The 24,541-nt window shown below is 43.2% G+C and overlaps 2 protein-coding genes across 4 annotated transcripts in view; one reads left to right on the top strand and one right to left on the bottom strand.

The window, feature by feature from the left end:
- Window positions 1-7,568, top strand: part of CCDC90B (coiled-coil domain containing 90B) — a 17,393-nt gene extending 9,825 nt beyond the window's left edge. For both annotated transcript variants that reach the window (XM_076328365.1, XM_076328366.1), the window contains exon 9: window positions 923-7,568. In XM_076328365.1, coding sequence (XP_076184480.1) covers window positions 923-978 — 56 coding nt within the window. In that variant the 3' untranslated portion in view covers window positions 979-7,568. The remainder of the gene's footprint in view (window positions 1-922) is intronic.
- ANKRD42 (ankyrin repeat domain 42) lies at window positions 4,136-24,541 on the bottom strand. 2 transcript variants are annotated; one of them, XM_076328363.1, is made up of 12 exons: window positions 24,412-24,541; window positions 23,204-23,367; window positions 21,524-21,631; window positions 21,083-21,202; window positions 20,338-20,473; window positions 16,656-16,856; window positions 15,524-15,649; window positions 12,209-12,314; window positions 11,403-11,578; window positions 10,866-11,007; window positions 8,004-8,148; window positions 4,136-4,231 (listed from the first exon to the last, which is right to left on the bottom strand). In XM_076328363.1, the coding sequence occupies exons 1-12, from the start codon at window positions 24,428-24,430 to the stop codon at window positions 4,136-4,138; spliced, it is 1,539 nt and encodes a 512-aa protein (XP_076184478.1). In that variant the 5' UTR covers window positions 24,431-24,541. The 2 variants fall into 2 exon arrangements, with proteins under 2 accessions (XP_076184478.1, XP_076184479.1); XM_076328364.1 differs by lacking the exon at window positions 24,412-24,541 and having other exon boundaries at window positions 10,866-10,992; window positions 23,204-23,392.

The raw sequence follows: 24,541 nt of genomic DNA, 5'->3' as shown, positions 1-24,541 counted from the left end.
TGCGCTCAGAACAGGGATTAGGAGGAGTAGGAGAGAAGCCTAAATACCTTGCCTAGTCTGACGGTACCTCTGCTTGGTGCAGGGCAGCCATTTATGTGGCCGAGTTGCTCCAACAGTTCTCCTGTGCTTATTTAAGTTCCCCTGAAAGCTTGCTGATATTCAGGACTAGTCTGAGAGTGACCAGTTCTGCCCCCCGTTCAGTCCTCCACAGACGCATCGTTTCAGTGTGGCGGTACCGGTACCTTCCCCTGCCAAGCAGAACAAATTTCAGTCTGATTTGAGATTGTCTTCTCAATATATACATAAGCAATGAAATTTTTATTGTATTGGAGCTGGATAAAAAGAGAGTAACGCATTACATTTGGAAGCGAGAACAAGTTCAAAGGGAAACATAATGAGCTTTATTCTAACACAAATTGAAACAGCAGCTTAACCAATCTGAAAGACAACTCATCAGGCTTCAGAGGTGCTGCCTAGATACCCTAATGTTGTCTCAGATACGTGTATTGTTAGTTCATTGTCATTTTGTTCAGTGGGAAATCATTCTAATTACGTCTAACGCAAGACCTGATGCAGCCTTCTCTCCTGTAATAGTTTCCAATAGATGGGTGAGGATAGTAAAAGTTACTGTAGCCTGTTGTAGTTATTCAGGTGTGTCCCTGAAAACACAGTTCCTCGGGCTGCTGAATTCGACCGCCCATCTCACCACCTGGGCAGTGCTACTGTGCAGGATATTACATCTGAGACAAGTCATTGTCTTCTAAAATTACTGTGTCACACCTGCAGCAATTCAGGAAGTTTAGGAGGCTCTGCTCTACAGTTGTTATCATTCTTCCATCTGTTCGCAGTTAGTTTCCGGAATGTAGAAGGTGATACAATTTAGCATTCAGCTAATTATTTCCTTTCTTTTTTTTTTTAACAGCTTCAGTATTCACTTGCTTAGCAATAGCACTGGGATTTTACAGGTTCTGGAAATAGATCCAAGTGGAATGGCTGCATCAAATACAGATGGAGAAAAGGCCACCCAGGCAACATCAGTTAAACGATCATGTTTGCGCTGTAGATAACCTTGGTATCTTTTTGTTTTGGTATTCTTACCGTGCACTAAAAGTGTTTTCTGAATATGTAACACTAAAGATCAAAATAACTGGGGGGGAAGCAGGCAAATAGTAATATTTCATTGTCCCCTATTGAATACTGTATTTATTTCAAAGGACTTTTATGCTAAATCAGAAAGTGTTTCCTAGTGTGTTTTAGAATTAATTTTGTTTTCTTTTGGAATATTCTCCAAGGAATGTTCTCACTCTCAGCTCCTCTCGAAATGGAAATATTAAACTTTGATATGCCCTTGAAATGGGAATACTATTCCCAAGTTAGTATTCCCAATATGGGAATACTAATGACAGATTCCAACAGATCTACTCTGATCCAAGTAAATTAATCTTAAATATAGGATCTGGATTTTTGCCTTCAGTCTGTTCCTCTCTTTTCTGATGGATTGAAGCCTGGCACTTTGGGTTTTTTGTTTATATACAAACACACACTCCAAGGCCTTTACTAAAGAATTCTTGTTTTTCTTGAAAACTGGTTTACATAAATTTAAAATCTCATGTAGAACTAAAATGCCGCCATAGATTTTTTTTTTTTTTTTTTTTTTTTTTTTAGTATCTTTTGCAATTTCCATAACCCCAGAGGACAACAGGGTGGGAGAACTTCTCCCTTTGTCTTTCCAAGGGGAAATGCCTCCACTCTCAGCAACTGTGTACAGCCCTGGGGCAGATAAGGGCTCTTAACTCCTCCAAGTAGTGCAGAGTATTTCCAATAAACCCTCACGTATTTTCGGGCATAGGATCTGGCTGGTAACATGGAAATACTCAGCGTCTCAGTGGTGCCAGTGTGACGGTGGCCATCCTCCCGTCTCCACACTCCTCTGGACTGTTCTGTAATCCCGTGGGACACACTGACTCCCCTAACTTCTGGTGATGACCCCTCTACCTTCTGCAAGGACTTCACAACTCTTGTTGTAGAGATGGGACATAGTAGGTGGATGCCTTCCAAAACTGAAGCAGTTACACCTTGTTGAGTATAAATGCATATGCTTGGTTTGATTCTTTTAATAAAATAGTAATTAAAAAAAATCTTCCTGGATTAAACTTTTAAGTAAGAGCAGGTCCCTTATGGGCTAAAGAGTATTTAGTACTCATAGCAGCAATTTTTTCTATTGCAGTTTTATTCTGTTTACAGTTGAACTTGCTGGTATCCTGCCAATTCTTATATTCTGTGCATTAAATTATTTATCATCTTCATTTAAGAAAATAAAATTAATTTCTTATATTTGCTATCTGACTATGAGAGACTTGAGTATAGATTGCCAGACTGTAAACAGGCACAGTGCTATTATACAGCAGGCACAGTGCTATTATATTGGGAGTTGAGGCTGCTTTTTCTGTTGTCTATGTGTTGTCAAATAGGCATGGGTGCTGGCAGCAAGGATCTCGGCCACTTGTCTGTTGTAACTGTTACGTGTACAAATCCATCTTCATGTAAGCTACAATTTCTGAGGTTCTCTGAATCATAGAGTCATTTAGGTTAGAAAAGACCCTTAAGATCATCAAGTCCAACCGTTAACCTAGCACTGCCAAGTCCACCACTAAACCATGTCCCTAAGTGCCACATCTACATGTCTTTTAAATACCTCCAGGGATGGTGACTCCACCACTTCCCTGGGCAGCCTGGTCCAATGCTTGACAACCCTTTCAGTGAAGACACCGAAATATCCTAATATTTCCTAATATCTGATCTAAACCTCCCCTGGCGCAACTTGAGGCCATTTCCTCTTGTCCTATCGCTTGTTACTTGGGAGAAGAGACCGACACCCACCTCGCTACAACCTCCTTTCAGGTAGTTGAGGTAGTTCAGAGAGCAATGAGGTCTCCCCTCAGCCTCCTTTTCTCCAGGCTGAACAACCCCAGTTCCCTCAGCCGCTCCTCAGAGGACTTGTGCTCTAGACCCTTCACCAGCTTCGTTGCCCTTTGGACACGGAACAACTCGGGTTGATCTTTTGCACTGTTCCTACATGAGAATTTAGCACCAGTGGTGGTGTAGGAAATAGCTCATCTACTGCAGCTTCTCACCACCATCATCCCCTACACACTGAAGTGGGCTCTAGAGACTGAATTTCTCCTCTTTAGCTCTGATACAAGGCTTATGCCATTACTCAGCGTGCCTCTCCCTCAGTCTGTGCACACGAAAACAAATTGATTTTTTTTCAGCACCTTTGAATTTCTCAGCAATTAAGTTTCCTTTGGTAACTAAGGAGAGGGCAGATCAGGATTCAAGCACTAGCAAATTAACCTTACAGTGCAAGGATTTCTTACTGAAATCAAAACTCTGAAAATAAGCACAATGAGGGTTCCAAAGGGAAAAGAATTTCACAACAGCACACAGATGAGAGAAAAATCTTTATATGTGAAGTCACAAAATGTTTTTTAGGCATGGAGGAGAGGTCAGGATTGCCATCTCTAACCACAACGTGCCCCATAACCTAGTGAACTCTTCAGCCCCGAGTTAGACTCGGAGACCCACCGCTGCAGTTCATCTGGCACCTCATGAAGGAGTAGCTTCCTGGCTTATTTAGGAATGACTTGAAGATGAAAATCAAGGGGCCAGGCACCTGTGTGCAGCTGAGGAGTACTTCTCCCAGACACTGTATTCCACACTGAAGGTCCTGTCTGATTATTTTAGAAGGTAAGGTGCTTCCCTCCCCCCCCCCCAGGCAGTAGTACAAAATAGACTAGTAGATGGAGATACTTTTCTCAGATGTAGGAGGGCCTATGACATTGCTGCAGTCAACTCTTGAAATGTCACCTAATAATTTGCAAAGCTGTTGCTAAACTACTACCTGGACAGGAAGAGAAGTCTTCCTGCCTTTTTTTTTTTTCAAATAAAAAACACTGCTGCTGTGATTTAAAAATACTTTCTATCCCAGAGAACTAGAGCGCTAAAAAAATACTTCAATGAAATGCAGAGAACCACAACTTGTCTGTGGAGCTGGGCTATGCAAACACTTTGCATTGTCTAGAATACTGCCATTCTACCTGCTCGGTCTGCCTGCCCCTCATCGGAGGTTCATTCCTCAGCGCAGTCTCACAAACACTCCTCCAGGGCTGCAGGCTGGTTTCTTCTTCACTTTCTTCTTCTCTTTGCAAGACTTGGAGATGGTCTCAGCTTCCTGAAACAAAGGACATTGCAGCCATTAAATAGCAATCACTTAAACCTGCTACCTCATAAGACAGGATTTAAAAATATACGGCTTTGAGCAACCACAGAATATTGTGTTCAAACTGAAGCTGAGGGCAGAGCGTAGTCCCAGGGCATGGGATGACAGTCACAGCGGGGTGAGATTTGAAGGCCCCTTGGTTGTAGCAGTCACTCAGAGCAGAAGTTTTTGAAAACAAACCTGCCTCACCAGAAATTGTCTCCAGTCCCAGCTAGTTAACCTAATGCCCAACTGGACTTTTTTTCAGACTGCTGCTGATAAAAAAACTGACTACAGCCACTCTTCCACCCTAGAAATGGGGCACTCTATGCCATAGTTGTCCTACATTTTTAAACCTGCCAGGGGAGTAGAATGGGTAATGTCTTAAAGTGAGCTGTGGAAGCAGAAAGTGGCTTTTCTTTCAAAGGTGGAGGCACCTGGCTGGCCTGCGGGTCTCAGCAGCATGGAAAAGATAGGTGCCAAGGATGCAGTGGGAATCAAACAGCTGTAGGAGCATCACAGCATGTATATGGTGGCAGGGAAAGCTGGCACAGGCTAAAGGAAAGGGAAAAAAGGTGCAGGAAAGGTTCAGAAACAATCCTGCAATGGAAGGCAGGAAGAAGAAAGCGGGGAAGGGGGATAGAGGGAGATGGAAAGAACTGTGCAATGTGGTTGTGCCAGACTACGTGGCGTTGCTCAGGCACACACGGGCACGTTCGAACGTAAACTGTGAAGCCAGCACCCTGCACGCGTGTGTGACGCAGGCACCATAGCAACCCGAAGGCCTCGCTGCTTTGAGTTGCCACAATTGAATGCCATCTGGCCACACTGCACACGCAGCCATGCCACGTTAGCCTGGGATCAGACGATGGCAACAGAAAGACTAAAATCCTTAGGACGGGAATTCCTCTGTCCTTCTCCGCGGATGTGCAGCACAGCGCAGTCCATGGCTCCTGCTCCCAGGTGCCTAGGGGTGGCATCACCTCTGCTCTCAAGGGGCCTGAAATGCCCTAGGCGTTTCAATGGCCAAATCCACGCACAGCTGAAATGGTAACAAAATTGAGCTCTAAATGCTTGTGTCCTGCTCAGAGCATCCGTCAAGCATTCTTCCCCACTACACTCAGAAAAGGACCATTATCTAGTAGGGACGCTCCAAGCACCCGGGCCTCATTCAAACCTGGCTGAAGAAGGCAGTAACGTTACCCCTTTTATCCAGCAACCCAATTAGGCCTCCAAGAAATATGTAAATATTTCATGTGAAGCACAGGCCAGCTCCCCCCTCCTGCATGATTGTCCTAATAATCGGTTTATAAAGATCTTTCCCTCCCTCCCTCTGGACCAATGAATATTGAATTACAGTGGTCACGCTGCACAGGTGCAAGCAGGGGAATGAATATAGCTCCATCTCAGAAGAGCAGCCATCGTGCTGGTTAGAGCATCCCCCTGGGATGGGTCTTCTGGGCTCCTCTAGGCAGAGAAAGGAGCTAAATCCAAGTCACCACGTTGACAGTGACTAGAGTCCTCGCCTGGTTACAGCAGAGCCCTATAAACAGTTACACAGTCAAGGCAGTGCAATGGTCAAGGAAGTTAAGCGAAGCACCAAGAACAGCAATGAACAGCCCAGGCTGGCAGGGCCATGAGCCTTTTCCACTGGCTGCACCCTTGGTAGAACCAGCTATGTTACTGCACGCCAGTTCTCACAACCCGTAGCAGGAGGAATTTAGATGCCTCACCCAAGGCTGCTGATTGACTGGATGGCAAAGATCTCAAAAACAGGGTCTTGACCGTCACATCAGTTTGTGGGAGTTACGTAGCAGGGAAAGGTCTGAAATGCCAGCTCTCTTGTCCCCAAAGTTAGCATGTGAACTTCTGATCTATCCTCAAGATCTGATTTTTAAAAAAAGCTACAGTTTTTCTGTCTTTGCCTGCTAAGCCAATCGATAGTTCATATCTGCCTCTTCTTTGCTGTCAGCGGGCTTGATAATTAAGATGATAGCAGATGACACACGACAACACTTACTGAAATCAGCCACTGCACACAGCAATACAGTAGTGTACTACACTACTCCACCAACTCACTTCCCAGTCTGGTATAAAAGGGAGGAAAGCAAACCAGTTGTGAAGCAAAAGAAATATCCTACAAGTGCTGCAATTGCTGCAAACCACGCCAGCTGGGGGTGAGGGGCTGACACGTCAGGTTGATACCTGATGTGAGCAGCCAGAAAGGCAGCCTGGTTAGAAGGGGAAAAATTACTGAACAGAAGAAACTGCCTGCTAAAAAATACTGACAGAGAATATGTCTGCCAGCCTGGGAACTGTGAGGCTGGGAACCAGAAACATCCTTGGAAAGTGCAGCTGGCCTCTTTGAAGTACAGCTGTGGTACCTAAGAACCAGAGGCATCCTGGGATACCACCGATAAGCGCAAAAACAAGGGACTGTAAAGGCAACTTATTGTCTGAAAAGGTGGAAAATAGTCTGGAAAAATAAAAAATGGTCTGAAAGAATAGAAACCTCATCATCTATTGGCTGTTACAGGTGAAAAGTAGAAAATTAGAAACATCAGCATCTATTGGCTGCTTGCAGTGGTGGTGTCCTCCACTCTTATGTCTCTATGATATAAAAAGGGCTTAATTTTTAATCCAAAATTGAGCCCCTCTCTCTGAGAACTTCCCGTGCTGCACATACTTTTCCTTTCCTAAACAGGCTGAATTCTCCGCATGAACTTTCTATGAGATCTTGGACTCTCACCAGGGATGCCTGGCTGACTCCAGACTCTGTGACATCTCTCGCATCATCTTTGAAGTGAGACTGTTATTTTCTTGGTCGCTCTCTGGGCCCACTTTTGGGGTTCAGTTTGTGCTCCCCTCTTTTGGGGATGGTTGGGTCCCCCTCTGGGATCAGTTTGTCCTCCCTCTGGGATGGTTTGGCCCCTTCTGAAATCTGTCTAATTCACTTCATACCGATATTATATATCCTTATAGGTAATCAAGTACATCAGCTGTTATATTGTTAATAAGTTTGCTTCACTAATGCTAAGTTTGTAATAACTTGTAATAGTATATACCTACTTGGTTATTGCTATACTTTTGATTGTTGCTTTACTATTGATTGCTACCATACTGTTGATGATACTATATTATTGATTGCTACTAGTATTTTGTAATTGCTTGATATATATATATTTATATTCACTTTGTTAATCACAAGTATACTTGCTAGTGGTGATTTTGTGGTAGTATACTTGCTGGTGGTGATTTTTGTGGTATTTGTGGTAATCTGTAATAAAGTAGAGAAATTTAGAGGATAAAAGCCCGTGTCCTTGTGTATTAAAACCCATGGTTGCGATCTCCACACACCCGCAGGCCAGGTAACCCTTCAGGTGGTGACAACACCTCTCCTGAAGCAGTCTCAGGTACCAGCTGCCAGCTAGGATGAACTGTCAGTCACTGCACATGCAGCGTGGAAGTACTCAGGGACCAGTCCACTCCCTTTTGTTAATATGAAGATGAAGAATGTCGGTGCTTCTCTGCCAGGGTACAAGGAGAAACTGATATCCTTTCACAGCAGAGACACTGTCAGGACGCGACAAAGGCTACTGCTTACTTCAGTGGCCCAAGCTAAAAGCTGCTAGCATATTTACTCCAGCATTTCCTAGCGCCATGCCCGGGAATCTCAGTGAGAACAAACATGCACAAGCAACGGGCAGTATGTCCCACGCTCTGGGGGAGTTCATGCAGCACTCACTGGGGGGAGAGCAGGGAGGACACGGGTTTTCTCCAGGCTCTCTCTAAGGTGGCTTATCTCAGCACGGTAGTCATCCAGCTGGCTCTCCAGCTTCTCCCGCCTGACTCGCTCGTATTCCAGCTGGGCCTCCAGCTCCCTCACAGCCCTGCCAAAAGCAAAGGAGACAAGCAGAGCATGAAGTGCATGCAAACCTGCCCTGGCTACTCCACGTGGTCCTGTGCCTTTGTTAAGGAACAGGTTAGTCACAGCAGAAAGCAGCACAGTACTCCTCACACCAACTGTTCTGGTGTGAGCTACAGCGTGCTCCTGGCTCAAGACTCTTTGCAACAGCTCTAAACAGCTGGTTTTTTCTTTCTTTGCTGTCAGCTGTGCTCAGCGCAATCTGACCACGAGATGGAGACGTCTTCCCACACACTGAGCCAGACACTAGGGTCTTGGGTAGGCTGTAACCCAGGTCCATCTCCAGCTGCGGAAGAGGGAGATGCGCCCAAGGAGCAAAAAGGTTAATATGAAACAGAGAAAAAGCATAAAACTGGGATTCTGGAGGGGTCAAGGGCAGTTTTTTCGTTTACATCTGGTGCCTCTACATCCTTCCTACTTATTGGCTTAGCCACAGATGAGGAATACTCAAATGACAGCCTGAATGACACTTACTAAAGGGAAACTGAAGCACTGGCTGATATACAGTTGCACAAGATCTCATCAGTCACACCCACAATGGCTCCTAAATTAATTGAGATTCCTGGAACTGGTTAGCTGAGACATAATTCATATACATGTATTCTTACTATAACAGCAATTGACCTCAGCAACTGAGTCATTTGGAGTTGAGCTGGCTCTCCTCTGTATCAGGATGAATTGGCACAGCTACAAAGATGGAAGATTGGTAAAAGGAAAAGGGAGACATCTGCCCTGTGGATTCAAACAGCATGGCAGGAAAGCTCTCAGCAAGAGCTACCGCATTTCCCAGACTGAAGTATTCCTGACTCACGCAGCCCAAAGCTACCAGGCTGTATCAGCCTTACTGACACTGTAAGAATGGCCTGTGCTTATGCTGGGAAATCAGCGCTCGGAGGGGCCAGGCTGACTTCTTCAGATTAATGACACGCAGCTCTAAAACTGTGTGGCACACACATGGTGGCAATTTTTTCTGTGCAATGCAGCCTTGTCAAAGCATTGCACAGAAAACATGGCCTAAAGCAGGAAACTTCAAAATCTGCTACAGTAGCCTTCCCAAGTGGCAACTCCTGCTTTTCATCTAGCAAAATGGTGTTGTCATTAAATATTTTAAAATAATGAGGTTTTCTGCCATATGGTACAAGCATCTTGGAGTTTATACACAGGTAGGTACCCTGAGAAGGGTAGGTAGGTATGCTGAGAAGCATTATTTCCATTTCAAAAGGCCAGTGTGGAGCTAGGGATGCTCTCTGGCCTCCACAGATGAGAGAGACCCTTCAGAGATCCTCACAATATTTCTAGTTTAGCCACACATGCCACAGAAAGCAAAATCCCTTAAAAAGCCATATCAGAGCCATCTAATAGACACTGCTAGCTTTTGAGTAGCTGCTCTATCTAAAATTGACTCTTAATTTCTGCCATTAGTCAACAGCGACTTTTTCATCATTACAAACAGATTGCTCTGACCTTCCAGTGTAGGCATCAACATCTGAGCTGGTCACCCTCCTCCTTTAAAGCCAGGAGGGACACTCCTAGAAGTGATGAATCTCGTCCTGAAGTACATGTCTAATTACACCCTGAAAGTGCCTACATCTCTTCAAGAAGTCTAAAAAGGAGCTCAAGGTAACTAACTCGGATGCAGATATCGACATTGCAGACATATCAAGTTAAGGAAGATGGACTTCCAGGCTGGGCTGAGTCAAAGGGTGACCTGGAACCAAAAGAAATCCCGACCTCAGTTTCTTGGCTCATATACGGTTGTGAAATGAACTACTTAATTCCAGTCTGTGACACCTATTACTTGCTCCAGATCTACACAGACTGGTAAGTCTGCTGTCTTCTTGATGGCATACAAGCCCTCCGGATACAGTCTCCTCCCAGTGACGCAATAAAGACAGTGGTTTGGGGTGGCCCAAACTCATAATGGACATGGTTATCTACAGAGACCGAGAACAGTGGGTAGCCAAATCTTTGACAGGTAGAGGGGGAGACAGGGCTGTCTTTTGGATGCTGCATTATTGTTTATGCTCTAAATCTTTGATAGACAGAAGAGCTTTTCTTTGCAACTTAGACAGTCTGCCCATCAAATCACCTGACCAATCTAACAGAACCCTTTCATTTAATGGAGATCCTGAGAATTAGAGAGACATTATGAAAAGTGTTTCATGTGCAAGGGCAGGTTTGCTGAGATGTCTTTTTTCTGTGGTCTGGATATGAGCTAATGCTTTCTTGAGCATAGAAATATATTGCCCTTGACACAGAAACGTAGCAGGTCATTGAATAATTTCTGCTGTATATGCACTTCCATCCAAGCCATGCTAAGACTAATGCCTTTTTTCATATTTATTAAAGTGCATACATGTATTTGGCATCCTCAATGCAAACAAAACAGCCAGGACTTATCAGACCTATTGCACATATGCTGCAGGAAAACCTGAAGGCCGAACAGATAATCTTGCACAAGAAGTGTGGACCCATCAAACACTTGTGTTGCGCTGTGGGGCTGACCCTGGTGGTAGAAGTCTAGAAATGGTCAGACAAATTGCTGAAGTCCGTTTCTTTCTGGCCTGGCTAAAGTTGGTAAGTGGAAAGGACAGAATGGCCAAAACAACTTGAGTGTAAGTTAAAGAAGGCTTTAAAATGGGCCTCATAGAATTAAACATTAGCAGGGCAAGTTAACCTTACTTCTCAACTTCCCTTTCTTCTTTTTTCATCTTCTTCTCCTCTTCAGTTATTCCTCCCAGCTGTCTGTAGTTGCTGTAGGCAATTTCTAGAAGTTGCTGAAGTTCTTGAATCTTGCGATAGGCCCTTACTGTAAGACAGAGCTCTCCAGGTAGGTAAAATGCATGGAGAAGACAGTCATGCTGGAATCCAATAGTCTGGAAAATAGTCTCACAAACACAGAGCAGAAATCACACTGCTCAGCAAATACTGAGCTACACCTGACACCCACATAGCAGACAGATCTCAAAAACAAGTAGCAATCCAATATGGTTTCACCAACACGGATTAAAACAGCGTAACAATTATGTTCTGATTGCCCTCTGCTATGCTTTCTAATTTTCCACAATTTGTTTGACTACTCAGTGGTGCAGATATCCTGTCAACTATCTCATCTTACAACAAAAAAGTCACGGCAGTTGGCAGAAACCGTGCAACTAGGACTATAATGTCTTGAGACCAACTTTTTCAAATAAGGAGTGATGGAAAGACAGTGCTTACTGCGTGCGTTCCTTTTCTCTGCTTTATCCAGGGTTAAATCTTCTTTGCTATCTGTACTCCCTTCCACACCATGTCTTTCAAAAAACTTTATGTTGTCTGCATCTAGTTCTTCATCACTAGAGTTACTGTCTCCAGTTCTTTGTGTCAAAAGTTCCACAGCTGCCAGTTGGGCAAACCTGCACAGAGAACAGTTAACCTACACTGAAATATCCCAATCGTCGGGAAAAATGCAGCCATGCTCCCTGCATGTGACAGAAACTCTGAAACTCTTTATGTTCCCATTTATTGGAGCGGGTTTCAGGATTAAAGGAGGCACTGGTACACAAACTATGAGCAGCTAATCTGCTTTTTGTAGTATTCTGATGGCATGAGCTCTGCCTCAATGAAATCTTATGACAATGACTGCCACATCAGAGGTATCTTTTCCTTTGCAGGTTTTCTTAATTGAAACTCATCAGTAACTGTATTATTTTAATTAATGCAAAAATCAGCTGGTCTTCGCTAGTTCTCATTTACTTTGTACAGCTGGAGCATACTGGCTCACAACTTTCCTTTTGCAGATCAGCTAGTTTTCATTTTTTATGTCTGACTTTGCTAAAAAAAAAAATTAAATTAAATTAAGTGAAAATTAAAACCTTTTATAGCTACAATACAGCTTTGCTTATGACTCAGAGCTGGAATTCATGGGCCTGATCTGTTCTTGCTCCATCACTGAATATCAGGATTAATTCCAACAAAGCTGACATGATATTGATATATAAATAGTAAGTAAATAAATGAGAGAGCTACAGGATAAGTACTGCTACCTCTTGGCTACATCCTTTGGAGTCTCTCCAGCATCATTTGTAATGTCACAGTCAGCTCCCATTTCAATCAACCACTGTAAGCAATGGATATGCCCCTGTCCAGCAGCTAAGGGAAGGAACGTGCACACAAGTGAGTTATGTACAACTGAAGTGTTTCAAACCTAAAATGTCCCCCTCTTGTCATTATTTGACATGCCAGAGGTTGGGTTCACTAACCCACCACAGGGGAGATACTATTTCAACAGAAGCCTGTATTTCAAGATGCTCAAGTCACATGGGTACACGCAGTTTTGGAGAAGATCATGCAGTGTGGTTTTGTGCCTCCTTCTAGTTCCAGTAATTTACTGGCAACTCTTCCCGGACATGAGTTAAACTAAACTTGCCCAGTCTTATGCGCCAAGCATGAGACACACAAATAATGCTGCCTCACACTCTCTTGCAGTAAGGCCTTTATGTCATAAATTTGCAGCAAATCAGTGTCACCTCTCTCCAACTCTGAGCTCCCATACATCAGACACAGCTGGTTGCCCCAATCTGTGGTGTGTGGTGCTGTCTCACAGAGAAGGAAAGAAGCCAGGGCTTTGTGCTGGAACTACCTCAGGGTACTCGGCCCCCCGAGCTGGAAGACGGGGACGGCGAGCAGGATGAACCCCCCGTAATCCAGGAGGAAGCAGTCAATGATCTGCTACGCCACCTGGACACTCACAAGTCTATGGGGCCGGATGGGATCCACCCGAGAGTGCTGAGGGAGCTGGCGGAGGTGCTCGCCAAGCCACTCTCCATCATTTATCAGCAGTCCTGGTTAACGGGGGAGGTCCCGGATGACTGGAGGCTTGCCAATGTGACGCCCATCCACAAGAAGGGCCGGAAGGAGGATCCGGGGAACTACAGGCCTGTCAGCCTGACCTCGGTGCCGGGGAAGATTATGGAGCGGCTCATCTTGAGGGCGCTCACAAGGCATGAGCGGGACAACCAGGGGATCCGGCCTAGCCAGCACGGGTTCATGAGAGGCAGGTCCTGCTTGACCAACCTGATCTCCTTCTATGACCAGGTGACCCGCCTAGTGGATGAGGGAAAGGCTGTGGATGTGGTCTACCTGGACTTCAGCAAGGCCTTTGACACCGTCTCCCACAGCATTCTCCTAGAGAAGCTGGCGGCTCACGGCTTAGACAGGTGGACTCTGCGCTGGGTCAAAAACTGGCTGGATGGCCGGGCCCAGAGAGTTGTGGTGAATGGAGTTACATCCAGTTGGCGGCCGGTCACGAGCGGTGTTCCCCAGGGCTCAGTACTGGGGCCGGTCTTGTTTAATATCTTTATTGATGATCTGGATGAGGGGATCGAGTGCACCCTCAGTAAGTTTGCAGATGACACCAAGTTGGGTGGGAGTGTTGATCTGCTCGAGGGTAGGAAGGCTCTGCAGAGGGACCTGGACAGGCTGGATGGATGGGCCCAGGCCAACTGTATGAGGTTCAACAAGGACAAGTGCCGGGTCCTGCACTTCGGCCACAACAACCCCATGCAGCGCTACAGGCTTGGGGAAGAGTGGCTGGAAAGCTGCCTGGCGGAAAAGGACCTGGGGGTGTTGGTCGACAGCCGGCTGAACATGAGCCGGCAGTGTGCCCAGGTGGCCAAGAAGGCCAATGGCATCCTGGCCTGTATCAGAAATAGTGTGGCCAGTAGGAGTAGGGAAGTGATCGTGCCCCTGTACTCAGCCCTGGTGAGGCCGCACCTCGAATACTGTGTTCAGTTTTGGGCCCCTCACTACAAGAAGGACGTTGAGGTGCTAGAGCGTGTCCAGAGAAGGGCAACGAGGCTGGTGAGGGGTCTGGAGAACAAGTCTTCTGAGGAGCGGCTGAGGGAACTGGGACTGTTCAGCCTGGAGAAAAGGAGGCTGAGGGGAGACCTCATCGCTCTCTACAACTACCTGAAAGGAAGTTGTAGCGAGGTGGGTGTTGGTCTTTTCTCCAAAGTAACAAGCGATAGGACGAGAGGAAATGGCCTCAAGTTGCGCCAGGGGAGGTTTAGATTGGATGTAAGGAAAAATTTCTTTACTGAAAGAGTGGTGAAACATTGGACCAGGCTGCCCAGGGAAGTGGTGGAGTCCCCATCCCTGGAGGTTTTTAAAAGACGTGTAGATGAGGCGCTTAGGGACATGGTTTAGTGGGCCTGGTGGTGTTGGGTTGACGGTTGGACTCGATGATCTTAGAGGTCTTTTCCAACCTCAATGATTCTATGATTCTATGATTCTATAGGTACATCATTTTTTGGGCCAGACACTCAAGGCAACACTTCTCAGCTGCAGCCTAACACAACAGCTTTGCCTAGTCATATGATCTGGCATGGCTACTAGTCATACCACGTGGTGCCAGGAATGATGTCTCACATATGGAAGATGGTATTTGGCATGTCTAGCTGAAACCTGTAAGCTGTTTTTCTCAAGGAAGCATAAATCCATTTCTTGACAGCACCCCCTTTGGATGTTTGCCATATTTGTTTTCTTACTGAGATAAGGAAATGAAATTACAATCAGACATAGTATTTCCCCATAACACCAACATTGCATGCAAAGACTGGGGATGAAACAATTGTAGGTTAGCACCATTCCAAGAAAAGAGGGTGGGAAAGAATATAGAAAACACTTTGAAAATAAATACATATGAATTTTCACAATGAGAACCTTAATTATGTTTCTAAAAATTCTACCATTTGTATTTATTCAAAAAGAAATGTGGGAAATAGTGTTAAAAGCATATTACAAGAATACCTCCCTCTTTCTTTCCTCTCCTATTCTTTCAGACATTACTATGAAACCCTCAAACACAAAAGGACCATTTTTCTGTAATGCTAGCACTCCACTAAATACCAAGGTGTTAGATACCAGAAGCTTAGCTTCCTTCACAGCGTACCACCAAATGACTTTGTTGTGGTTTTTATAACGCATCTCCGCAGTATTGATAAGTTCAGTAAATGAAGGCCCAGGCCACAATACAGATCATTCTTATACCTAGCTAGCCAATGTTTCTAAAAGTCACATCTCGCCTGATAAAAAAAACTACTTAGTTTTCAGTTTAGATGTTGTTTTCTCTTTAATATAAACTCTTCTTTCTTGACTTCAGCTCGGTTATTTTGTTTTTAAAGTGATACCTTCACACACATACATCACAAAATATGTTTTTCAGGGTCACCCTTTCGAGCCCTCAGGAAATGAGATGCTGTTTTTCATGAACTTTATCTGATGAGCAGCCACTTGAAAAACTAAGTAAACAAGTCAGCAACAAACAGTAACAAGCTGAAACACAGATCATAATTACTGACCTTTGTGCATGAGAGTGGATCCCTTATCATCCCGCTCATTAATATTGATTACGCGACTTCTCACTAATCTTCTAAGCACTAACAAGTCCCCTTTGAAAGCAGCACCATGGGCTGGGAAAGCTAAAACTGAAAATGAAATGCACAGGTTTCCAAACAGATGCCAGTAATTCCACTAAACATGCTCATTTGTCTCTCACTGCTTCCCGCTCTCATAGAAACTTATGCATGGGCACTTCATAGCTGTAGTTAGCCAGGTTAATGCACCCTTAATCAGTTAAAATGCAGCGGCATAACTAGCACTGTTCATCATAGACTTGACTAAACATGTCTTGGTTATGGCACAGGCACCTTATACAGTTAAGAAATTAATTTCATAAACCTGAAGTAACAAGTACACCTTTGTTTTACGGTTGATGTTGTATTACTGGTGGTAACTGGAGTCATTTGCCTATTTTGAATTTCATAGTCTAACCAAATACATAAAGTATTTTACTTCTTGTTTAAAAACTACCCATACAGACAATTTGATTTTTCTAGTTATTTTTTATAGACAGAGAGTACTGACATATATACATATATGTATAATGACAAAAGACTAGCAGATGAGGACAGTAAGTGCCCGGAAAAAGTAGAGAGGTGAAGGTGCAGTTCTTCTATCCTTGCTCTGCCGAAGGTTCTCCTTGCAGACCTTCCCACACTTGTATCCTTTGGCTGTTCTGACTGCAGTAGTATTGCTGGTTAGCAAGTAACCTTAATTTCAGTGGGGTATTTCCAGGCTAAGTTGCTATTCAATGCAAGTAAGGGATTCTGAGCAGGCAAATCTGAAAACTCACGAAAATTATACAGCTCGTCTGGATGTCTACTGGAGTCTAAGGACATGGATAACTCGGTATTCATAGTGCAACACAGTGTGACATGTTTTATTTCAATAATGGGTAAACCTAAGACATTTATAAAATCACATTGAGAATCCCAGTCTTAGCTATCAGTAAGTGTAGTAAGTATTGAAAGGAACAGCTCTTCCTTATATTGGTAATTTAAATGTTATACTTCTGCTCATACAAGTTTTCAGAATCAAGCATTTCTATAGAATTACAATGCCTATTTTAACAGTATCTTGATCCATACTCACCTTCCTGTGTCTCTGGATGTTCCTCCTCTTTTTCCATACTGTCAATATATTGCAGAATATTATCTTTATAGAACCGTTCAGCCAAGTCCCTTGGAGTCTCTCCTTGGTCATTCCTGGCTTTCAGTGTGTGCATGACACTGGCCATTTTACTGACCAAGAACTTAAAGCAATGCAAGTGTCCTTCCATTGCTGCCAGATGAGCTATAGAATAAGGTAAAACAAAGTATGTTAGAGCAGAGCACTGCTGCCCACCAAGAAAGCAGTGTTCTCACCACTAGTTAGATCTAGCTTGTCTACCAGCACTTGAGCTGTCCAACACGGCACAACGAGTGGGAACAGCCTCAGCTGGACAGGGGATGCTCAGCTCCTATCCAGGACACAGTTCCGCTCTGTGCAAAGGAGGTAAAAGAGTCAAGGACAAGATCTGCAAAGAAGATTCCCTGGCAGAGCTGATTGCAGGAGACAGCAGAGCACTGCTGAGAGACCTTTGAGCACTAGCTAGGAGAGTGTGCCACTGGGGTCTCATCTTCCCCATGAACACAAATCTCACTCCTCGGCAGCTGTCTGACTTTGCTGTCTTAGGGATACTCATTACAGAGGGCCAGCGAGGGATGTCCTTGATTAGGAGTTGAGACCATTTCTGCTTTAGTCCCACCTCTACTGTGCCACCACAAACAAGTTTTGTCACACCTCTGCATCTCAGTTACCCCACCTATAAAATGAGGACAGTGACATTCACTTTACTGGGTAAAGTATTTGAAGGTACATCCCATGACAGAGGCTTCTATTCACGGTACTTCTGCCTTACATTTCTTTCCTTCAACTGTTGCAGACAGTTGCTGTGTGCAGGAGCAGCTCCACCTCACCAGGGCAGTGACTGCTTCCCTGTGGGGGTCAAGTGTTTCCTCCCCTGTCCTTTAGGCTACGCTGAGGTATAATTATTTAATACTACTAGAGTGCTGGGCCTGTAACAAAGTAAGAGGTACAAAACACATGCTCATTATTTTGAAATTATTAGTATTCTCTAGCCCCATTAATGGGAAGAGGTTGCCAAATAAATGCTTACTATGTGTTACCACTCCATGAAAATGTTCTGTAAAAGTTGGCTGATGTTCTACAGGCAAAAGGATTAGTTTGTTTCCATCTTCATAGTTAATAAACAATGTACCCAGGACCAAAAAAACCCATGTCACTTAAGTTAATTTTTGGCACATGCAAGTTCTCTATTGCAAACCATCCACAGCTTTCCAGAGCGTAATTGTTCTAAAAGGTGATGGATATTGGTGTTATGGCAAGATGACAATACTTAGGTACAGATGATTGCTGAAATTTAACACAACAAAATCTGAGCTTCACTGAAATCAGGGCAGTTTTTCCCATTGTCTTAATTTTACTCAGTGAGTTAGTTACTCAGGGAGAAGTGAAAAGAAGAGGTACCTTCTTAAAATTAAGTACTGATTACTAGTCAGCTGGTGAAAAACTAACTCAACCCTTATGAATCCACTTTCAGATACCTAAAATCTCAGGGATAAAACTTCACCTTTTGGGATGAAACTTTTTTATCAGTTGTCTGTCCTGTGCAGAAAGCGGTCAGAAAAGCTCAACGTTTTCTGCAAAGGCAGCAAGGGGAAAATAGATTAGAGAGTTGTATTCCATCCATGTCTTTTTGCACAGTTTCAGTGGGATGCTGTGGAAGACACATAAATGAACTTTTCATAGGTGGCTTTTAACCTGTGTGTTTCTTAGTAGCTAGTGCCCAACATATAACTGTGCCGTATGAGCGTCAGTCCGCTGAGCACTTGCAGTTGAGACTAAAGCCAAAGAGTACCGTGATGTTAACACAAAATATGCAGCTTAATGCTGAGAACTTTGAAAAACCTTGTCTCAGGCATCAGAAATAGGCAGTGGGTAGTTGGTGTTGGTACCCCAACTTCTCTGTGTTTCATCGCGCCTTTTACAAAATCAGGCTAGTGCTATTCGCTCTTCTCAAAGTGGCGAGTGAAAAAACAGCATCTGTGAAAAACTCAGATGTTGCGCTACGATTAAATTAATATTATATTTAGAACAGGTTTAACTACTGAGCAATAAATGAAACATGGATATGGCCAAAAACCAAATACAGAGAGAAAACAAAATGTTGAATTAATGAGCACAGCCCATTCTGTACACTGAATGAGCCACATTCCTTCCCAAAAATTAGCATGCTATAGGTAATTAAAGCCTCTACTATAACGCACACATGCAAAAGGTGCAGCCAACTTTTAGGTGTATGGCATCACAACCTCAGTAAATTTCTTTCAGTATACTGTTAGGAAAAATGATAGCACTGTCCAGCTAATCTTGAAGCTGAAACATGCAAAGATGATTTGAGTTCACTTCGCTGTTTCAGAAGCTGAGGAAAAGCTGGTCTGTACACCACACCACTTTATTAATCTTTTACTAGCAATGTTCCAAAGCATTTTCTTTCCTTTGGATGATAATATGATCAAATGAAACAGAACAAAGGCTGGAGGATCAAGCTTCCGTAGATGTCAAAATAACAACAAAAACAATTTTCTACTAACCAGTACATAGAGAGCATTTAAGTAGAACTGTGCTGGCATTTGCCACCTCTCCATAAATGTCTGTTATCAGGGAAGTGTTCCCAAATGCAAATAACGCTACCTTCTACGCTGCCACCAGGGTGTCTAACATCATGATCCCTTGTTGCTAACACACCAGATGTCCTGCTGGGATGCAAGAGCCTCACATCCTTTAACAAGGCCCAGGTTTGCAAAACAGAACATAGATATCAGTTTACTAGGTAAGTGGTGCTTAACGGAGGGTAAAAGATTTTAAGAGGGATTTAAAAAGATAACTCTGAACAAGTTCTAGAGAAAAAAAATATGCTATTTGGAACAAATAATGTGACAGACCATAAGAAGGAAAATGCTAAAAGGGAAAGGATGCAATGAGAACACAGGGTATGAACAATACCATTCAACTTACAGAGGATATTGAGGCAGTGGCATGGTAGGCAGACAGACGCTGGAGAAACTATGAAGAGCAAGGAATAAACACGGCCCATTTTTTGTGCTGAAGTGACTATGCTCATGATTATGAAGAGTACAGATTACAGATAATACAGAATACCAGTATTCCAGAAGTCAAGATGAAGAAATCACAGGTAAATGAGAACAAAGATTTTACCAAATCAGTTAAGAAATAGTGGGATACAAAAACCTACATATGAACGTGCCAGAATCTGATCACACTGGCACAGCCATTAAAGCCTGGCACAAATTCAAAGAGGAGCATATAGCAGCTGAAACTGCCTCCTGCTCCACCTACCCTTCTCCTCCTGTGACCTCCACTGGCATATGCGCTCGATCACACACATATCAGATGCTGCCCACCTACACAGCACTCTCAACCAGGCTCAGCCTGCTCCCTTATTCCAGCACCCATGAGCTCTGATCCTTGCCAGCAGCAGCAGGAGGTCAATAGGATACTGTCACCGACAGATAAATACTTTGGATTTATAAATTCCCCCATAATTATAAAAATGGAGTAACTATGTTGATTGCATGGAATCAAATAGCAAATGCTGCTGGTGTGCATTACTTATAATTTGCTACAATTATCATATCACACAACAACTGTAAACCAAAGGTTAAAAAAAGTATGATTTATCCTGATATACCTGGAAGGTTTCCATTGTTATCCACATCATCTATACACGCTCCCCATCTAACAAGAAGCTGCAAACACCCCAAGCGACCATGAAAAGCAGCATAATGAACAGGCTTCCAGTCATTCCTGTCTGAAACATTTACATTCTAAAATGAAAGCAGCAGGTTAATTCATTCATTTATGAATCTTAGACACAAGACAAATTTTATAAATAGGAATCAGCTGTTCATTGTGTTAAATTATTGAAATCAAATCAAATAGCTTTTTTCAAAGTTCATGCCATGTATGCAGTTCCCATTCCAAGACAGGCACTTTTCACAGGTTCTTGGTTTTATTTAAATAATACACATATAAAAGGTGTATTTTTAGACATACTTCTATCACTGCATTGGTCATTATTCCTTAAATATGCATCTGGATTTTTTTTAAGTTTATGTCTCCTTTACTATAACAGATTTGTACAATTGCAAAAAATCACAACCACCACAATGCCTGATCTTCATTTAATGACATCCTCAGTGGAATGTGGTTTACTCACATTATCGATTCTCTCTAGATTTTTGGATGATTTCCCAAATGTATCTTACAGTAAAAAAAATGGAAATTTACCCTAAAAATAAATTCACCAACAAGAACATACCAACAGTAATTAATCTACAGGCCTAAATCTCAGTTTAATCTAGGGAGAGTTTTGTTTGGAAAAAGATAACAGACTTTGGCTTTGCACTAGGGAACTGTGGGTAAAAGTCTCTCACCGCTCCACTTCGCAGTACGGTTTGTAAGGTGTAAGACTGCCCATGGGCTGCAGCTAAGTGTGACGGAGTGCACCCACGATCATCCTGAGCTTCTGCGTTTGCTCCGTTTATTAACAAAGCCTAAAAGAAATGCAAAGCAGAAGTTCGGTTCACCAGCTGAAAAAGCAAACATCGCCTAGCAGGATGACTCGAGATGATCAGCAGGATAACTCTGGGCTGACCGCAAGGCAATGACACTACACAAAATAAATCTGTTTGCACAGATAGCGCAAATGAGTGCACAGGTTTTAACAAGAGTGACTTGATTCCAGATGTAAAGACATCAAGATGAGATACTCATAGCTCCATTAGGAGCTCTCTCAGCTGATCTTCATAATGAACTTGTCCAAACTGAAGGTCTGCCCTACTTACTTTCACTTGAGAGTGAATATTTATACGTACCTGCATGCAAGCATCCTGACCTCGGATAGCCGCAAGGTGAGCTGCTGTCCAGCCTCTGACAGTTACGTGTGTTGTATCAGCTCCATGCCAGAGCAACCAGTGAAGGCACTGCTCAACCAAAACCAAAGTTTTTTATTTAACTATTCTTATCATGTATCTGAGGCACATTTTAATTATAATTTATCAGTCGATGTTACATTTCAAAACAGTATCAGAACACTTCATTATGGAAATATGACACCCCAGAGCACGCCTGAGCCAGATACTTGAGCATTAGGAAGTTACAGCTAAGTTATACTTTCCAGGTTTAACCCAACGGTACAAAAAATGCAAATAACCTACTAATTCAGACCCTAGCATTGATTTTACAGTATGGCTTCTTAATTTTACTCTTCCAGATTTAAAATGTAATCTGTGAGAGTATTCACATGGCATGAGGTAAAAGCATTGGAAAAAACAATGCAAACACACTCACTTGAATTCCAGCTAAAATTACTGGCAGGAAAAATACCATGAACCAAAGTTAAAGCCTCATTTAATTTATTAGGGTCCTTAGCTGTACGCAATCCCATCTCTCTTCTCATCCTTCCACAGCTTAGTTTTGCTTATTCACCTTTTTCCAGCAGATACTATTGCTTGCAATGGAAAGCTTTATGGACTATCCAAAAACAGCTAGAGGACCAGTTAAAATTTTTTATTATATATTATTATGATTTATTATCTTCTTTTAGGCCAGCCTACAGCTCTGGTTCCTCCACTGTTCCCACAAAGGAGCTTAGCGACAAATAGATGACAGGTAATTCAATAAAGTCTAATACATTGATTGCAAAGTAGGAGAGTCAAATGAAAAATGGCAGAATTTATAGAGGCAGAAAAGGGTGGATAAGCAATCTGGTTTTAGGGTTGACAACATGATGATCAGCATTTTCTTGACAGTTTCTGTACATTCCAGTAACAGCACTGCACTTACTATTTCTTGAGTTTAGCAAGAACTTTACATTCTTTCCTTTGGGACATGAATTTTTAGATGGTTATTCATGGCCTTGTTGCTTCAAGGTTAGATTGCTATAAAGATTGTACAAGGAGGCTGCAACAAGAAGGTGAATGTTGTGCTGAATACAGCAGCTCAGTCCTCCTGGAAGTTCAAAACATTCATGCACCTGCTGATTCCTCCATCAATATTCAACGGTTTTATTTATTAAATAAGATGTATTAGGACTATTTCTATAGAGAATGAGGCGTGGGACAGGACACTGGTAAACAGAATGAACATGTTTTCATGTCACTTCTCCCGTTTCAATCACCTGCAGAACATTTTACACATCTTACAGGATTTTCTAGGTGTCCCAAGAGAAGGGAAAAAACCAATAGAGACAAAAGAAGATCATGAGTCTGGAAGGGAGACCATGGGGTACACTTTGCTCAGAGTAAGACAATCACAGATTTTGTAAAATCTGGCAACGTTGACTATATAAACCGCCTGGGGCTTCAGAAAGGCAAAATGAAAAAGTAAAACCCTGTACTTCTGCTCTTGGTGAATATATTTAATGAGAAAAACAGGCAGAGATTATTGATTTAGCTTAATCAAAGCTATCAATTTTGTGTCCAGCCTCTCTCAAAGAAGGAAAACACTAACCTACAAAAACCTTGCTGTGTCTGAACACTAACATAATGTTTTACCTCCAGACTTCCAGAGTGTGCAGCACAGTGCAGCGGTGTCAATTTGTGGACTAAATCCACCTCATTAATACCAGCTCCACTTTTTATCATTGACACAAGCTGTTCTACATCACCAGCTTTCACTGCCTCATGTACACTAGCATAATTTTGCTTCTTCTTGACAGCTAGCGAGGAATAATAAAAGGACATTAGTCAGTTCAGCAACATTTAAGAAAGAGGAAATAAGTGATGAATCAAAGAAACATCAGGGTGTCAGCTTCACAGGAACCAACCAAAATGTTTGGAGTAACCTATGAGATTGAGATTTGTATCAGCAGGAATCCTAAGTCACTTCTTCTGTTTGTCAGAAACAGAGCAATATGCAAAAACCAGAGACAGCCATGCCTGCTCCAGCCCCAGAAAAGGGCCCAAAAGAGTAAGATCCAGAAGAAAGATGACAAGAATCGCAGCAAGAGCAGGAAGCAGAGCTACTCCATCTATGTATGCAAATGTTGGAGCAGGTCCACCCCACACTGGCTCTCTTCTGAAACTGCAGGCATCACAAACTCTTTCATTAATCACATTTTCAAGTACGACACCAGGGAGGCTTTGCACTTGGGCAAACAGGCTCTCAGCCATCACTTCCCAGGTGCTCCACATGGCCATGCTTCTGCTGCTGCCGCCTAAGGACTTGGCACAGCACTGCATACCACACTGGTGGGCACCAGAGCCTTCATCAAGTGAGCATACCATGGAATTGCTCTTGACTGAGCTACATGGATCAGCTTCAGGACAAGCTGATGTCAAAATTAAAGCTGCTGTAGAAAAACAGTTCTTTATACATCATGTTAGTAATGCTGCATTGCTCTCTTGCTAGAACTACGGCACCGCTCTGTCACAGCTCACTGTTAGCAGCCTGATATTTTGCTCCCACCAAAGTCAGTAACATTTTCATTGACTTCAGTGGCACAGAATCAAACTCCACATGTAGAAGCAGTGGGGTCAAAAAAAAAATCCATCACCAGGCCACGGGATCAAATAACCTGTGTTCTCCTTCAGGCCTTTCCACTGATTAACTACGTGACTGGAAACAATGAGAGCTACATATCCAAACCCCCTTGCAATATCTTGGTATCTTGCCAGAACTTGTAAACAGAAATAAGTGATGGCTGAGGGGGCTAACTTCAGATAGTCACGCATAAGAGGAACCTAAAACAATTAGTAATCACCTTCTAGAGTAGTCATCATTCCAGTACCAAAATGCACTAACACTGTTTCATTACATTTCACGCTGTTAGGAGAAGTCTTGAAGAGGTGGGCTGCTGTTTTGCAAGTCAAGCAACCATGGAAATGTAGGTC

The sequence above is a fragment of the Aptenodytes patagonicus genome, chromosome 1 (assembly GCF_965638725.1).
Source record: "Aptenodytes patagonicus chromosome 1, bAptPat1.pri.cur, whole genome shotgun sequence".
Classification (NCBI taxonomy): Eukaryota; Metazoa; Chordata; class Aves; order Sphenisciformes; family Spheniscidae; genus Aptenodytes; species Aptenodytes patagonicus.
The sequence above is the reverse complement of the archived record's forward strand: the minus strand, read 5'-3'. Positions and strand labels throughout refer to the sequence as shown.